This window comes from Petaurus breviceps, unplaced genomic scaffold (genome assembly GCF_028583685.1).
Source record: "Petaurus breviceps papuanus isolate PSGF00001 unplaced genomic scaffold, PetGlider_PUasm1.0 99, whole genome shotgun sequence".
Lineage (NCBI taxonomy): Eukaryota > Metazoa > Chordata > Mammalia > Diprotodontia > Petauridae > Petaurus > Petaurus breviceps.
In genome coordinates this window covers 11,479,171-11,496,677 of record NW_027187465.1, presented here as the reverse complement: position 1 = coordinate 11,496,677, position 17,507 = coordinate 11,479,171, and the positions used below count along the sequence as shown (strand labels likewise).

At 48.1% G+C, this 17,507-nt stretch overlaps 4 protein-coding genes across 4 annotated transcripts in view; 2 read left to right on the top strand and 2 right to left on the bottom strand.

Moving 5' to 3' along the window:
• Positions 1 to 471: 471 nt before the first annotated feature.
• COX6A1 (cytochrome c oxidase subunit 6A1) lies at positions 472 to 4,329 on the top strand. The gene is given in 5 exon segments (XM_069081496.1): positions 472 to 494; positions 496 to 602; positions 605 to 721; positions 845 to 984; positions 4,063 to 4,329. Coding segments are annotated over 5 exon segments (471 nt in total). The 3' UTR covers positions 4,147 to 4,329.
• Positions 4,330 to 5,828: 1,499 nt separating this feature from the next.
• Positions 5,829 to 7,642, bottom strand: TRIAP1 (TP53 regulated inhibitor of apoptosis 1). Its single transcript, XM_069081497.1, has 2 exons — positions 7,430 to 7,642; positions 5,829 to 6,890 (listed from the first exon to the last, which is right to left on the bottom strand). The coding sequence occupies exons 1-2, from the start codon at positions 7,622 to 7,624 to the stop codon at positions 6,807 to 6,809; spliced, it is 279 nt and encodes a 92-aa protein (XP_068937598.1). The 5' UTR covers positions 7,625 to 7,642; the 3' UTR covers positions 5,829 to 6,806.
• GATC (glutamyl-tRNA amidotransferase subunit C) lies at positions 6,916 to 10,045 on the top strand. The gene is made up of 4 exons (XM_069081393.1): positions 6,916 to 7,388; positions 7,557 to 7,988; positions 8,719 to 8,822; positions 9,674 to 10,045. Exons 1-4 carry the CDS (start codon positions 6,916 to 6,918, stop codon positions 9,724 to 9,726), a joined length of 1,062 nt encoding a protein of 353 aa, XP_068937494.1. The 3' UTR covers positions 9,727 to 10,045.
• A 366-nt stretch (positions 10,046 to 10,411) lies between these two features.
• SRSF9 (serine and arginine rich splicing factor 9) overlaps positions 10,412 to 17,507 on the bottom strand; it is an 8,046-nt gene continuing 950 nt past the window's right edge. The window contains exons 2-4 of the mRNA XM_069081495.1: positions 13,183 to 13,334; positions 11,828 to 12,000; positions 10,412 to 10,929 (exon numbers count right to left, since the gene is read on the bottom strand). Of these exons, the coding sequence (XP_068937596.1) occupies positions 10,786 to 10,929; positions 11,828 to 12,000; positions 13,183 to 13,334 (469 nt within the window). The 3' untranslated portion in view covers positions 10,412 to 10,785. The remainder of the gene's footprint in view (positions 10,930 to 11,827; positions 12,001 to 13,182; positions 13,335 to 17,507) is intronic.

The window sequence follows — 17,507 nt, the reverse complement described above, 5'->3', positions numbered from 1 at the left end:
TCAGCCCTTAGCACAGTCCCGGGTACACAGCAGGTGCTTAATAAATGCTTATTGCGTGACTGACTTAAGGACCTGAAGAAGTCCAAAGAGCTGTCCAGCACCAGGGATCCCCTTGCGCTTTCGCTGAACCACGTTGCGTTTTCGCACGTTAAGCTTCAGTAAGAGGGAACGAACACGTGGGGACGCTACCCCTGCATTGCCAGAACGCAGGCGGAACTTTGGAACCCCTGAGCCCCAACCACGCATGCGGAGAAACCGGCGGCAAAAGGCAAACGTAGGAAGGCCAGACACCAGCCGGATCGGATCGGTGCGCATGCGCCTCAACGTGACGCCATTAGGAGCATGGGTGCGAAGATCGGCGGCTACTGCGCATGCGTCACGTGGACTAGAGGCGGGCAGGTGAACAAGAAGCCAACGACGCATGCGTCCTTCAGCACTGCGGGTTCGGAGGATTTAGGCCCGGCGCTGCGCATGCTCAGAATCCACTGCGGGATTCTCCATCTCCGAAGGAAGAGGCGTGGACAATAATCTGTCCAGTAGGAAGCCGCCTGGAACACTGGGGTCCCGCCTAGCGGACCCTGTGCCTCGTTCCGGTTCCGGTTCTTCTATTGTTGGAAGATGGCTGTAAGGGCGAGCGGGCGGCTGCTGGCGCAGCTGGGCCAGGTCCGCGCCCCGGCGAGGCGGGCGCTCTCCAGCGGCGCCCACGGCGAGGAGGGCTCGGGTGAGCGGCGGGGGCGGCGGTGGGGCGGGCGGGCGGGCTGGGCCGGGCGTGACCGGGTGACCTTGTCCGGGAGGGCAGAGCGGGCCGGGCCGCCCGGCTCATGGTGCCCCTCCTTCCCCGCAGGCCGCCTGTGGAGGACGCTGACCTACTTCGTGGCGCTCCCCGGGGTGGCGGTCAGCATGCTGAACGCCTACCTGAAGTCGCGGGAGCATCACGAGCGGCCCGAATTCGTCCCCTATCCCCATCTCCGCATCCGGACCAAGGTGAGGCACCCGGGAGGGGCAGGACCCCCGACGATCTCCGACGATCTCGGCGCCTTCGTGCGGCCGTGCTGTTGGGAGCCCCTTAGGTTAGGGCGGGACATTGCCCCGTCCCGGCCTCAGTGTCTCCTCCCCGACCCTTCTGTTAATCCTCCGGGGCATGCCATTTGCAGGGTTCAGTGCATGGTCATCCCTGACGCCTCTTCTAGCTCTCAATCCATCATAAGTTTAGGGCTGGAAAGCTGCCCTTCGCTCACCGAGTATTTTGTTTGCAAATCTCTAGGAAACAGCTTTTTCTTTTACCTCCACGCCTGAAATCCGTAGCCCAGGAGACCCTCCCCCCACTCCCCAGCAGAGCCCCTTTCCTCTGAATAATTAATCCCTGGGCTCCTCAGACTTGGGAGTCCCGGAGCCGCTGGCATCACCATGGTGCAGGCCAGCAAACATTACATGCAGGCGTGTAGAGGGACCCGGGCACACAACGGGCAGTGCCCGGGAAACGCTGATCCCAAGGAGCTGACAATCTCATTTCTGAGGTTTGTAAAGCAGCGTGTGTGCTTTCATACATGTTCAGTGTAATATAGCCTCCTTGAGAACAGCGGCGTGTTTTCTAGAAACACTTTTGTGCCTGACACAAGGTCTTGCACATTGTTGGTGCAAAACTCCTAAGTGCAGTTGGTGCTGAATTCATCTGATACTAGCCAACCCTGTTCAGTACTAATAGCCAGCATCTTACATAGTGCTTACTGTGTGCCAGGCACCAACCCTGAAAAGCAGTTATATTAATGTCCCCATTTTATGGGCAAGGAAAAGAGGTAAACAGAGGTTCTGGGTTACATAGCTATGTAATGGGAATGCAAATTTGGAAGATCTTCCCTGCCCCTAGGCTAAAGTGCACCTGAAGCCTGGGGTGGGAGGCTTGTTTTTCAGTAGATACTTCTTGATTGGCCAGTGAGTCAATAAGGTTGTTACATTCTCTGAGCCAGGAGAAGGCTATATAAGCCCTGATGTGTAGCTTTGTTTTGGGACTCACTTTGAGAAGTGTTCTGTGATTTGATCTGAATTCTGGGAAGCCGTTGTTGAGAGTCCCCCGGCTTTGAAAAACCCAGAATGTGGAAACCCAGATGTTGACTGGGTATGGATGTAATGGTTGGACAGTTTGGAAATCTATCTACTTGATCTGTTTCTGTCTTGATAATTCTGCCTGTATACTTTGAAGTCTGGGGTGCTGACCTTTTTCCCCTGAACAAGGTAAACGATATATGTCTGACTGATTAAAGTAAGCTTGTTAACCCATTTTGAGTTGCTTTCCTTTAACAAAGCAGATCTAAGAACCTGTGTGAGCAGCAAACCCTGAGGATGTGCTTGGGGTGCTTGCTGCTACAAGCTACTAAGTGTCTGATCCTGGATTGGAACTCAGGTCTTCCTGATTCCAGGCCCAGAGTTCTGTCCCCTGTGCCTATAAAGGAGAGCAGGTGCTTTGATGCCTTCCTGGATTTCCACCACCTTTCCCTCTGCCATAATTTTGATGGTAGAACTGTGTATCAGTCCTTTGCCTACATCACACTGAACAGAACAACTCATAGGCCTTCCTAGGGCATGGTTAGGGTTTGCCAGACGGTTTACATTCATTATCTCATTTGATCCTCACAGCCACCCTCTGAGATATTTGCTTTTATCTCCATTTTATAGAGGCTTTGAGAAGGCAGTGACTTCCCCAGGGTCACACAGCTATTAATATAAAAAGTAGTATTTAATCCAGGTGTTTCTGTCCTACCAGAAAACTAACTGTGACTGTCCATTCTATCAGGCTGTCTAACCTTTGCATGATCCTTAGTTTTCTACATGCCGTGTTCTCAGTTACAAGACTGTATTGTATAAGCTTCTTAACCATAGTTGTTTTATTCAGTCATTTCAGTCACATCTGACTCTGTGACCCCATTTGGGGTTTTCTTGACAAAGATACTGAAGTGGTTTGCTGTTCCCTTCTTTAGCTCATTTTACAGATGAGGAAACTAAGGCAAGCAGGGTGAAGTGACTACAATAAATGATTATGAAGTTGAGTTGCATTCCATTTATCTAAATTTTCAGAGGTAATTAAAAGCAGTGATGGACTTTGGCCCAAGCCTTAGCTAGTCCTGTTCCACTGCACCACACTTTGGTGTTATCCTAGGAAAGCTTTATGATTTGCCTCTATTTCCTCATTGGTAAAAGGAAACTACTGTTTGCACTACTTTCTCACTGGGTGTAAAGAAAATGCTTCATAAATCGGAAAGTACTGTATAAATGAGCGATTTGTATGTGATGGACCTCTTTTGGCCTCTCCCTCATCTCAGACTTTGCCTCGTTTATTTGCTTTCTGGGGATTGCCCTTAATGCTGAAAACCCTAGGTAAAAATGGTGTTGGGCTACTGGGTTGTTTTGATTAAACTTTCAGGGCATCAGAATTGTTGGCATAACTTGAAAGATATCATACCTGCCTCTAATGGCAGTAATTAAGAAGAGGCTGCATGTTGGCTTAGAAAACTATGTATTAACATTATTTATGGTATTTTTGTTTAAAAATTACCAGTTACCTTTTAACTTGGTTCCATGTTTGACACCTGATCTACATCACTAGGCAAGAGGTGGTCTAGAGCAAGCTGGGCCTAGAGTCAGGAAAGCCTGCGTTTGAATCTGCCCTCAGACACTTAGTAGCTGTGTGATCCTGGGCAAGCCACTGTACCCGTCTTCATCAGTCTCCCTTTTTGTGAGATGATATAATAGCACCTGTCCACATCCAGATAACTTGTAAGCATAAAGCACTTTGCAGACTTTAGAGTGCCCTAGAAACATGAATGATTATACTAAGAAAGACTTAATTGCTTGATTTGAGCTGGATATACCAGGAGTAGTTGTGTTCATTCTGTGTCGATGAGAGTGAGGAGGCATCTTGGGGTAGAGTCTGAATTAATGGCAAGGTTGGACTACATCGAGAGCTGATGAGGGACTGAGACAGTCTTATGGAAGTACCCTCAGCAAGCCATGCGGCAGGAGGGTTAACTGGAATTGCTTGATGGTTGTTGGCATTTCTCTTCACAGCCCTTCCCGTGGGGAGACGGAAACCATACTCTATTTCATAACCATCACGTCAATCCTCTCCCCACCGGGTATGAGGATGAGTAAAGAAGACTGGGAGCCCGCTAATCAGGCACTGGGGACCACAGCAGCGGCTGGACCATCCTTTTCTATGTGGAACAGAAAATTACAGGGGACCTTAGGTTCACTTGCATCACATGTGACAAATGTGCTGACCTTTTATCACTTTGCTTGTGATTGGGATGGCTTAAATAAATAATTCTAATCCTAGACTATGGCGGATTCTTTCTTAAATATTCATGTTCGTTAAATTAACACCCACATAGTGTTTTCTGAACATTAGGTGGCCTGGCCAAGTTTCAGGGTATGGTTTGTCATCATTAGGGACATTAACCTTGAAGAGCTGCTATGAGCGATGTCATAAGTGAGAAATCTTTTCTCCCTTGGACCCCCTTATGGATGCCCCTGGCTGTGATACAGCTGACAGGCTGATGCTGTGGGATAATGAAAGCTAAGGAGCACAAAGCCTGAAGATATCAGTGTCTGCAAAGCTGGCTTTGAATGCCCATCCCCCACCTGACCTGACCATCTCATCTCCATGTTATGTTAAAAGCACATCCTAACCTAATTACTAAAGAAAAATAATTTTTCAATTTAAATTCAAGGGTGTTTTCTTCTCTACCTCCCTGCCCAGTTTTTCCTGAAAAATTACACTTCTGATGAGTCATTAGGGATAAACGGAATGATTCTTGTAAAGCCCTGAAGATGAGATTGGTAGAGGGATATAGCCTAGCACAAATCCAATCTTATATAATTGCTTTATTTGCAGCTCATACCAGCATAATGACTAGAGCTGGGCCTTGTTCAGATCTGGCTTTAGACATTTACTAGATGCATGACCCTGGGCAACTCATGTAAACCTTTTGGTTCTTGGTTTCCTCACCCATAGTAAGTTCCCGGCATAATGCAGCTACTAGTTTAGTCCCCCCCTCACCCTCTTAAGACTTTCAGAGTGAGTTTTTGTAGCATGAAACCAAAGTGATGTAAATCCACATCTGCTTTCCTATTTAAATTAAGGTGAAAAGATGTTAGCTAGGCTGACTGCATCGATAGTGCTGCAACTGGTCACCTGATACTGGCTTTGGGAACCTGAAAGAGTTGCACCTGCCTCACTGTTACGAGAACTAAATGAGAGAAAACTTAAGTTGCTTTGCAAATCTTAAATGGCCATAGAAATGCTATCATAAATCCTCTTCATCTTCGTGAGCTATGAAGTTTCTACCCAATTTGACCATCTACCAAGGGTGATGTTTTAAGTATTTTGTTGAAACATTACTGATTTCTAGGAACCCAAAAATGTTGTGATCCCCTTTTAAATCTTTAGTCTCACTAAATATAATTTTAAGTTTAATTACAATGTGGTCTAAGTGACCATGTATCAAAAGCACTCAATTCCCAAGATACACATAAGGTTTGCTGGTTAGAATCTTAAATTCAAATGACATTAATTGGTGGACTTGGTCCTTGTAGTCTATTCACTGACTCCTCAGATGGTGTACACCTATCTTGAAGTAGCCAAAACATGAATTTGTTCTCCCCAAAGAGACTCATTCCTACTGATGAATCATGGAAATAATGAGGTCTGGGTTTTAATCCCACCAGACTCAAAGGTAATCTTTTTCTTCTAATATTAGATATGAGAGAATATGTCATAGGTATGTTGCAGATGAACAGAATTCATAAAAAGTACTGTGAGGTCGATGAGAAAGTAAACTATAAAGCAGAAAGCAGTTATTTATTCCATCTCTGTGATTTCAAATATTACAGAACATGATGGACAAATAAGGCAAATAAAGCAATCTATTCCCTCCATCCCAATTAACCATGTGCAAGTGTCAAGGTATTCAAGAGGCCTTGTAAACAACCCTCTTCCACCAGCCCACCCTGGATAGTCTATAGCTAAAGCTGTAATAGGTGATGTTTCCATCAGAGCATTTTTACAGGCACTATTACCATTCATGAAACCACCTGAGAATCAGGAAAATCATATTTCTGCGTATTTTAGTACCTTCACAGCTAAATTAACAAGATTTAGAGGAAACTAGGAGTCACCTTAATTTGTGTGCTTAGTACCAAACTTTGGGAGCTCAAAATAGTTTCTTCAGAAGCCTTCAAGAACTTCCTGTTTTGTTTTGTTTTTTATTCCATCTGAATCCTCTTCTTAAAAGCAGGCAGTTTGTTACTTAAAGGCAGAACCCTTTTTGGATAGCTCCACACCTTTAACCATCATTCAGTCTTTATCCAAACAAAATGGTTGCCATTTAAAATACTGGAGTCACTTCCAGAGCATCAGAGGTGTGCTTCCAGGAAAAAAAAAAAAACCTTTATCTAATATTTAGCAGCTTGGATTCAGCATTCAGGACAACCTAGCCGTCCTGACTTAGGAGTACCAGGTACTGATATTTGTGTGCAAACCATATTATAAGTGCAGCAGACCAAGTAACATTCTGATCATCTGAAGAATTGTTCTCTTATGCCGTGTTTGGTACTGCAAGATGCCACACCGGTGAGGTGTCATCCATGACCTGAAAACAAATGATACAGGTCTGTATGACCCTCCTGTAAATAAACCTAAGGGAACCCTCCTCGAAAAAGCTCCTCACAGCAGCAGTCATCTTCAGAGCCCAGGCTTTTTGACGTCTCAGTGTTTGTAGTGGAAAAGGTCATCTTGAAGGCAGCTGTCAAGGTCAAGAAGAGCTTTCAGCCTTTTCTTTGCCATGGCCCATGAACTCCAGCCCTTCTATAGGAATCTCCTTCTCCTTGATTGCTTTCTGTGGGTGGAGAAATTACGCTTTAATGCACATCTACACGGCTCCCTGCTGTCAAAGCTACACAAGTAGAGTAGAAAGTCAGCGGAAGGAGCGTCTGGAGCTAAAGCACTGCCTGGCTCCAGGCGAACCAGACCAGGCAGCTTCTGCGCACGCGGCCCTGGGAGGGTGGCGGCCAGGACCCGGGGCCGGGACAGCTCCGTCCCCGCTCCCGCAGCGCAGACCGCAGAACCTGCCCATCTCTGCCCCTCCAGGGCACACAGAGGGGTCTCAACGGCACCGCTTCCACGGGACAAAACAGGGTCCGAGGGGTGGGGAAAAGACCAGGCCGCGGCCTGCGCACAGCCTCCGCGCTGCGAGCCCCTGGGCACCGACCCTGGCACGCGCCGCAGGAGGCAGGGTCCAGGGTCGGGGGCTCCGGAGCCCGGGGCCACGCCCATCCAAATGCCGGTGGCCCCGGGGTGGCGGCTGGACGCCCTGGGGGGAGCCCCGTGACCCAAGGTCACGCAGCGCCTGCCCCTCCCCCCAGGAGTGGCGCTCACCTGCACGCACTGCTGGTAGCGCTTGAAGAGGTCGGTGCAGGGGTCCCCGGAGCCGTCGCCCTTGAGGAACTTCTCGGCAAACCAGCGGTTGAAACATTGATCGTACTCCCGCTTCATGTCGGTGCAGGCCTCTCCCACACTGTTCATGGCGACCAGCCCCGCAGCGGAAGGGCGACGGCGCGCTGCCAACGTCATTCGCCGCGCGCCGCTTACGTCACGCCGGAGCGCCGGTGTCTGGCCCGTACTGGCGCCACCGAGAGCCCGGGGTGGGAGGAGGGGCGGAGATGTGGCGTCGGACGCTGCAGCGGGCGCTGCGGGGAGCGCGGGTCGGCAGCTGTCGGTCTGCGGGAAGAGACTCGCGGGAGGCTCCGCCCCCCGGCCCCCGCCCGGGTGGCCGTGTGAGCACCGAGCTGATCGAGCACCTGGAGCGCCTGGCCCTGGTGGATTTCCGAAACCGCGAGGGCGTGGAGCGGCTGCAGGCGGCCATCGAGTTCGCGGGGCAGCTCCGCGCCGTGGACACGGACGGCGTGGCGCCCATGGAGTCGGTGCTGGAGGACCGGTAGGCGCGGCTCGGCCGTCTCCCGCCCTCGTGCACGCGGGGCCCTCGGCCAGGGATGGCCTCGCTCGGAGCCCCGATTGCTCTGCGCCGTTAGCGCCGCTGGGAGCCAGAAGCTGCATCTAAACGGCTCCCTCCAGATGACGTCACTACTTAGGCATAGAATGGCATCTCCCCAACAGTCCCCCTCCAAGGAGCGGGGTGCGCGTGCCTCCCTGGTCTGCAGAAGGCCATGGCTGGACGTGGAAGTTCCCCACCCTTGCCGGTTTCTTTTCTTTTGGAGAGGGGAAGGCAGGGCATTTGGGGTTAAGTGACTCGCCCAAGGTCACACGGCCAGTTTTTTGTGTTAAGTGAGGTCGGCTTTGAACTCAGGTCCTCCTGACTCCAGGGCCGCTGCTCTGCGCCACTTAGCCTTACGTCCCCCTCCCCCCACTTTGCCATTTTAATCATTCCTTCCTCACCCCTCCACCGAAAGTGCGGAAAGGCGGCTCGAGGCCATTAGGTTCATCCCCTGCAAGTTTTGGTGTCCGTTTTCGCGTCAGCCCCGAGTCCTCACGAGACTAGACCGCACCTCCAGGCCACTTTAGTCCCTCATTTTACAAAGGCGAGCCTCTGGGCAGAATCTGCACCCGGGCCCTCCCACGGCAGGGAGGGGCTACTAGCCCCCAGGTCCGTGTCCTTTGCACCCACCCCTGGGTGCGGGTCTGAGAAACGCGCTTCTGGTCTGTTGCAGGTGCCTGTACCTGAGAACAGACGACGTGGTGGAAGGTGGCTGCGTGGAGGAGCTGCTGCAGAACTCGGGGCGCACCGTCGAGGAGTATTTCGTGGCCCCCCCAGGTAGATGGCATTGGGGCGCTCAGGAGTCGGGGTACAGCACAGAGGGAAGGTCTGGGAACGTGGGGGGAGCATAAAGGGCTGTTTGAATCCAAGGGAGGTGTTAGCCGCCCTCACCTGTTGGGAGGCGGAGGCCACGATGGCCGATTTGAACCCCATAACTTCAGCTGGCTATTTTTGGATTCTCTGGGCTCCCTACTCTCTTGTAAACTAACCCTTCCTTCCGACTAGGGCCACTTCGTGCCCAGCGGCCAGTCCGGTTATCCCTATCACCCCCACACAGAAAGAGGCTCCCTGGGTCCTGGATTCCCAATTTGGTGTAGATCCTCGGGTGCCTCTGGTTCTTCCAACTGCTTTGTCTTACCCAAATCGTTGCTGGAATGCAAGGGGGAAATACCTTTGGGCCATACAAAAGTTCGTGTTTTTTTTTTTCCTGGAAAATCCGAGCTCAAATTTCTGGAGATGTGTCAGTTGGCTATATGGAATCACTCTTTGAGTGATAATCTCCTCCCCAACAAAAAATCCCCAATCCAAACTAAGCCAAGTAGTTTTCATCCCCCCCTTGCTCAGAGGTGCCTATCTTCAGTATTTCAGATTGGAATTACTTTGATGTGGATGCTTCTGCCAATGCAGGTTGCAACACCACTGGTTTAGGATGTTAGGTAACTCCATGATGATGGGCACTGCTTTCCCTCTTGTGTGACTTTCCTAACAAATGTATGGCAAATGGGGTAGAAAGCCAGGTATTCCTAGCTGAGAAAGCAGGGTGGTTTTCATGAGACACCAACTAGTTTTGGAAGCAAGAAAAAAAGTTAAGCTTAGCTGTAACTCTTTCCTTTTTTGGTTTTAAACAGGTAACATCACTCTACCAAAACAGAGTGAACAAGACCCAGTCGCAAAGAGTTAAACTGCTCTGAAGAGCAGTGTTTACAACAGGAAATGGAGTGGAGTACCCGTGGGAAAGACTAAGCTGAAAAAACTCCTGTGAACTTCAACAGAGCCAGGCCACAGCCCTTTTTTCTCCTCTCCTCCTACCCTCTTATGAAGATGGGGTGAGGATGGAGAGCTGCTGAAGTCAGTTCCTGCTCCTTCCAATGGAGGTTAAGGGAAGGACTGTGGACTCGGAGAAAAAACTTCCCAGGAAATGATGGAGTATTCACTTAATGCCAAAATCACCTTTGGTTCAGTTTCTTCACACTCTTAAATATAGTGAGTTTCTAACCAAAGTGCACTTTTGCCCAAGAATTTATTTCTTCCTGATCACAGGACTCAATGGAATCTGAATTATTCCTGTTTCCTCCCTCACTATTCCTAGTCTCTTCATAGCGTCTTCTTTTATCAATGATTTCCTCTACTGCCAAAACCTCCATGCAGAGAAAAAGCTGACTGAAAAGGGTAGCATAGGATTTCGTCTAAGGACCAACCCCTATCAAACTCAACTTTCTTTCCTTTCCTCCAGAACAGTGTTCCATTCCAGCCCCTTCTGGCCACTGAGAGCTTTTGTCCATAAAACTTCTCTTATTCTTTTAGTCCTCTATCTGCCTGGTACAGAAAAATGAGCTTACACCATTAAAATAACCACAACTTGTGAATTATTAAACTTTAGAAATATATTTCTAAACAGAACGGGCTGACTCCTATATATGGTGTCTGTGCAGAGTAACCCACCATAACACGGCACGGATTTTTCTCCATAATTGGGGGAGGAAGGGGAAATATGCAACTTCTAAACCAAAACCACCATTTCAGCAGTTTAAAATATCTCAACTGCCAATATGGCGCTGGTAGAAACTATATGTATGTAGTTGTACTGTATGTAATTTTTCCTTTAAAAAAAAGTTATTAAAAAAAATTCCTAAGACACTAAGTCAATTTGGAATGTCGATTCCGAGCAGAGAGCAACTCAGTTCACACTAAAAAACAAAAAACAACCAAAAAAAGAACAACATAAAAACCATAAGCGGTTTCAGTACGGTGCAAAGGAAGAGGTGTAGTATGGGGAGCCCCTGCTTTGGTATGGAGAATCACGACCCCTTGACCCTGACCGGGACCGGGAGTAGCCATAGCTGGTGCTTCTTTCTGGATAAACTCTGATATAGGAAGTTTCACCCTGAAATTCAAACAAAAGGAAGGAAAAAAAGTGAGGGATGAAGAAGGGGGGGAGGGGAAGGAAGAACAAGGACTCATATCCAGCTTATTCTGAGCAGACAAGAAGGGCTGTTAAGCAGAAGAAGCTCAAGTGTCCCAAGCGTTATCCTAAACTTAAGCAGAGACTTCATGATTCCAAGTTCATTTACAGTTGTGGCCACCTTGTTCTTGACGTGTAAGTTGGCTTGGGCAATGGCACAGTCGAACCATCCTGGCCCCAGATAGTTTTTTATCAGTTGCCAGGTGAGGTAAACCACTTTTAAGGAAGGAAAAAAAAAATTGGTAACTGGGAACATAGGACTTTTAAGCACCATTGTATACTGTAGGAAATCAGGACAACGGGAAGGAAGGTCCAAGGTCTCTCCTTTAGGTCCCCAAGGTATCAGGAAGGTTGTGATCTTAGTCATTCCTTACAAAAAGGAATTTCACTCACAAATTATCAGGCATTATCATAAATGGACAGTAGCCATGTCAAAATAGGCTGTGTTTGTAAGAGGCCTGGGATGTACAATCCTTAAGCCACTTCAAGAAACTACAATGAGATGAGAGCTTCCTGAATTTGTAAAAGCTCAAGTTCAGCCACTAGAAGCCTGATCCACAAAAGCTCCCTGACATGGGAAAGGGTGGCAGGTGGGAGAAAGGAGGCTCACTCACGCTCACCTACTCGCTGCTTCTCTCCAGGCACTCTAAAGGACCACTGCTAGGGCTCTGTAAGACTTGGGCACGCAGGATGCTGGCTTGTCCACTTAAAGAGGTTCCTTACTGTTACTATGAGATTATTTAACAATCTATCAGCCTTTTGTGCAGAGCCCGACTGCCACGGGATTACAGAAGATCTTCCACAAAAGGTGGGAACCCACCTCATGAGAACGGAATTTGGAGTCGTCCAGTCTACGCAGGGCGTATTCCATATCTTCCTTGCGGAGGAACTCAACTACCCCCATGCCATCTTTCTGCACATCTGCATAACACACACCCCCAGCTTCTCGCATGTGATCCTTCAAATCCTGCCAGCTGCCTGAGGGAGGAAGGCCTGAGCATGGAGAACACAAAACAAGATAGCGTGTGAAAGGTCTCGACATTCCAGATGGGCCAGGGCTCCTCCCCCACATCTAGTCCAGTGACAGGCTTTGTCACTGCTCCAGTCACTGACAGTCCCAAAGTCTTAAAACTTTATTAAGTCATAAAGACATATAGTGTATGCCATTCCAGAGGGCTAGTCCTATGCCAGTCTTCAAGACAGAGAAAGGACTAATCTTTGCCTGTAGTTAGAGCAAGAAGCCAGTCCTGTGTAGTCCTGAGAATTCAGATAATTTGTCCTTTGTTGTTTTTCCAGGTCCTTCAAAAATAGTCCTCTGGCTTTTGATTCCCCTCATTTGAGATTTGTTCATCTCACCTGCCCCTCATAGATTAGATCCTGGACACTGCTACCCAAAGCATTAAGATTGGAATTTAGGGGCAGGAATTTAGACTCCAGCCAATGAAAAGACTGAGGCATGGGTGGGGTTGAATTGCTCTAGGGCAGTCTGGGTGACTGACACTCACTTTCTTAAGGACCAGGTAAGACCTGAATGCTAAAACTAGACTGGAACCACTTTCCCACCCTGGGCTTTCATGTGATTCAGTGTCATTTCTCTCTTGAAAGGAACCAGGCTCTTGTATGCATTTTAGTTAGGTCCAGGGTCACAGGAAAGTCATACCTGGAGACACAAAGAAGATCCAGGGTTCTTACTGTCCTTCTTCTGCAAAGCACTGATTGATGCACACACCTTTGGCATTAGAATTGATTATCTGTCATAACAGTTACCAGAGCACATGCTGTGTTTGGTATATCCCTTTTAAGACTTGAAAAGCAGTCCAGGAGACTCCAATTTAATGATCCCAGCATAACCACCTTCTTCCAGGATCCAAGGCTAAAGATCAAGTTGTCTGGTCAAATATGGCTCTTTTGATTCCTTTCTAGCTAACTTTATACCAGTATGAATTCCAGAGAAGAGAAGATCATCCAAGAACTTTTCAATGGATGGAAAACTTTTTTATAAGAAGCTGCTTTATGTTCTAAAGGGATATTAACCATTTTCCTGTAACAAAAGCACCATTTCATCTTCGTATGACATGCATTCCTGGCAGGGCTGTGCACTGGATCAGCACTATCCAAAGTTAATATTCAGTGTACCACCAGCCTAGATAGTCTTAAGTGCTGAGAGTAACATACCTGAGACAAGAACTCGAAATTCAGATCTCCTTGATGGTGGTCCAGTCCTCCCACGGGGCCCTCCACCCCCAGGATTCCTGGGTAACTCCACACGAAGGCGGCACTGGCCATAATCATAACCATTCCTTCCATAAATAGCATCTTCTGCATCCCTGCAAATAAGAGCTAGTAGTTATTGCTGTTCAAGCAGCAGATTCTGTCCTTTCCATGAGATGTAAGTTGATGGGAGTGTCCAGGTATGAAGATGGAAGATGTCCAGTCTTGATTAACTAATGCTCTGGCTTTAAGGGCCAGGAAGTTGTACTTCTTACTTTACTGAGGCTATGGGATGCTTGTTCCCTCTTCATCTCGGAACCCCTCAACATTTACCTCCTACTCCCTCCTCTTTTCCTGAGATGGCCCTTTTCCTTGTTAAGGCCAACCTCTCAATCCCATTCATTTGTATTCTCCAGAAATCTGTACCTTAAACTGTCCCTTCTTTCAAATATTCATCCATTCTCTAGCTACTGGCTCCTTCCCTTCTTCACTTAAACACGCCCAAGTCTCCTCCATGCTTAAAAACTATCACCAGACCCAACCAACTCCTCAAACTATTATTGCCTTATCCCTCTGCTCCCTTTTCATTCAAGCTTGGTGGGGAAGAAAGGTGCCTCCACCTCAACACTCCCCAAACTTTTGCAATCTGGTTTCCAATTCCATTATTCAACTGAAAAAAAAAAGGCTCTCTGAAGTTGTCAGTATTTCTTAGTTGTGCCAATTACTTTCTTAATGGACAAATCTGATCATCTTTTCTTAAAGCCCATCCTTTTTGACCTGTCTGGTGGACTTTACACTGTTCTCTGTGGAGGCTCTCTCCTCGGCAGTTATTGTCTGTTTCCTGGTTCTCCTACCTGGATCTATTTCTCATCTCTTTTCTAGCTCATCATCATGCCCTATAGCTATGTATGTTCCCCAAGTTGCAGGGACCTCCTCTCCCCTTCCACTGAATAATTTCTCAAGTGTCTTGGCTTTAACTATCCTCTCTGTAGAAACAACTCAAACAGACAGATTCAGTACCAAGATTCAGTTATTAAAGGTGAAATGGAACTGAAGTCTAACTCTACCAATCATTTAAAACTAGATATCCCAGATACCACATGTTCAAAACTGAAACCACCATCTTTCCTCCCAAATCCTGTAAAGGGCATTACCATCCTTCCAGGGCTTTTAACCTCAGCATTAGCCTCGAGTCTTCACTCCCTTCACCCTACACAGCCAATCAGTTGCCATATATTTCTATTTCTACCTACACAGTGTCTCCCATCTGACTGCCTTAGCTCATGCCCTCATCTCTCAACTACACTATCACAATGGCCTACTTGTTTCCAAGTTTCAAGGCCATACTCCTAGCAAAATGATTTTCCTTAAGCACAGATTTGACCACATGCCTCTCCAACTACTCAATCAACTCTAGTTACTCCCTGTTGCCTGTAGAGTAAGAGCTGAACTCCACTGTTTACAGCTTTTACAGCCGTTCACCTGTCTTCACTCCAATCTCATTGAATATTACTACCCCTTTCACACTCTGTGATGCAGATCTTCCAGTCACTCCCCATCATCCTCCTTGTGGCACTGCATGAACAGAATCATACCGGGGTCCAAAGCACTACTGCCATTTTCTGTGTGACTTTTAGTCACTTCACCTCCCCCAGCCTCAATTTCCTCTTCTGTGAAAATAAGTTGTTGGCCTAGATGGCATCCGAGGTTCTTGGGAGTTCTAAAAATATGATCCCTTCCAGACATCCAAGTTTCAAAACTTTTAAAATGACCATGTACTAAGTTCCCTATAATAAATAATAAAGGGGTCTGACTACATGAAAAGATGACTTTATGAATGACTATACTACACAGCCCAAATTTGAAAAGCTGTAAGAATACAACCCAATCTGTTAAGAGACTAAAATCAGAGCAGGATCAGAAAGCTCCTCATAACCTGGCTGACAGTTTCTCCCTCTTGCTCTCACCTTAATCACTGGACTTGGCAACCTTGCATTTTATATTCTCTTATTAGATCCAAGACTATAACTATAAAGGAAAACTATAAAGAACCCTTAACTCAAGAGGATAGAAGATCTCAAAGTCTTTCTGAAGGTTTCTCAAAATCCTTTTGCAGGTTCCAGGATACACTGCTGAAAAACATTTCCTTAAATATAAACAATTTAATAAAGGCTTAAAAAGTCCAAAAGTTATAAAGTCTTCTAAATGATCGTCAAATAATGAACTCTGAATGCAAAACATCCCCTTTCTCCACATAAGTACAAAATTCCCCAGGAATATATGAAGTCTAAAAGATGCTACAAGCTTATTAGCCTTAGAGCACAAGCAGAGAACTTTCCCTGGATTCCATATCTTTGAAGCAACCCTGTGGGAGGCAGCTGACCCTGGTTAATATGTATGTGCAGACCGACATTAATGGAGTCACAAATGAATCACACAGTGCAATGCCAGACATATATATAGTCGGCACTCAATGCCAATCCCACAGTCAGCTCAGAGAATGAAAGGGTCACTACCATAAAATGTAAATAGAGGGGGTGGGTGGAGAATAGACCAAGCATTGAGACATAGTTCTTCAGAGTCTTCAAGTTTACTAAGATTAGCTACAGGAAATTCTCATGTTCCATATTTCTGGCAAGTATCACAGCATTAGAACTGGGGTCAGTAATAAAATAATTCAATTATCATCATGTGCAGCTTCCTCCAGGAAAGGGGTTATAGGATAGACTGGGCTTCCCTTTCTCTTGTAGGCCACAGTACAGCTGGATCCTTTCTGGAGACCCAAACACTCTGCTTGTCTTTGGGTAAGTCACAACACCTATTCTGAGTTACCCAATCAGGAACCAGGGCTATTTTACATTGTATTGGAAAACAAGGAAGCTGTTCAATTACACAATATGGAGCTACTAGCAAGATGTGAGCTTCTCTCATCATTTGTAAAAAGCTATTTTCAAGTCATTTGGTTTCTCCAATATTCCCACAGATTCCAAGGGTGTTCCTTTGGGGAATCTTAAGTACAGTATCCAATGAGGGGTTAACTTTTTTTTTGTGTCCTGAACCTTTTTGGTAAAGCCTATGGATCAGCATAAAATGTTTTTAAAAAAGCAAACTAAATATAGACATAAAATTAATTGAATACTTAAAACACAAGTTCATAGACTCCAAATTAAGAACTCCTAAAATTCTAATGCCACATATCCTGGTTGCATTAGCCACCTGCGACTTGTGGAATATAAAGCAGCCTTAAAATCCTTTCTGGCCTAATAATTAAAGCAGTTCTTCATTTACCCACCCTTTATTTTTTTTTTTAAATCAGCAGAAGTAATGGGTGCGATAAAACGGTAGAGGGCACCCCAAAGGACAGCCTGAGGCCTTGGACAAAACCCAAACAGTAACCTCGGCTTGGGAATCCTGCTGGGGGGGAAGGTCTTCTACCACTAGCCTAGATCCCAGACCTCCCTGAGACCCTCCTCATTTCTAAAGGCGGAGGCGCCGGGAGCCGGCTGGGCCAGAGCCCCCTGCCAGGGGCTTCTCTCTGCAGGAACGAGGTCTGAGGCCCAGGAAGGCTGCTCGGGGGTCTCGGCACGGCTGGCACCGTTTTGGGGAGGGTCCCAAGACCCCCCAGGGAAGGTTATCTTGGGTGCGGGCGTTATTGGGGGCAGCGGTCTGCGGACCCAGGAAGGTCAAGCTGCCGGCCAGGAGCAGCCTGCAGCCCCCCCCAGCCCTTCCACCTCTGGGGGTCTCGGCTTTTCCCCGGGGCCGGGGCGGTCAAGGCCGCGGGCAGCCCTGCTCACACGCCCTTTCAGACTAAGGGGCTCCGAGGACGAAATAGAGGGCCCCCCCCCGGCTCCTGGACCTCCGGGTCCTCACGTGGCCCACTTTGGGGGCGCTGAGGCAGCCCCGGGGGCTCGGGGGGAGGGGCGGCCGCAAAACGGACAGCAGAGAGCCCCGAGGGGGCGCGATCCAGGAGGTCTGGTGACCGTCTCGTCCAATTTAATTTAAGCTTTAAAAAAAAACAACTCCGTAACAAAGGTGTCCGGTTCCACGCGCGGGGCCGTCTTCGGTCTTCGGCGCGCTGGGTGCCCCTAGGTCCGGACTCGGGGCTCCCCCGAGTCCCGGGGCCCGCCCGCGGGCGGGGGGGGGGGGGGGGGGGGGGGGGCGCCAGGGGGGGGGGGGGGGAGAGGGCGCGAGGCCCCGCGAAGCCAGCGGCGCGCACAGCAGAGAAGGGAAGGGGAGCGCGCACGGGGAGCGGAGGGGGAGAGTGCGCGCGCAGCGGGGAGGGGAGGGGG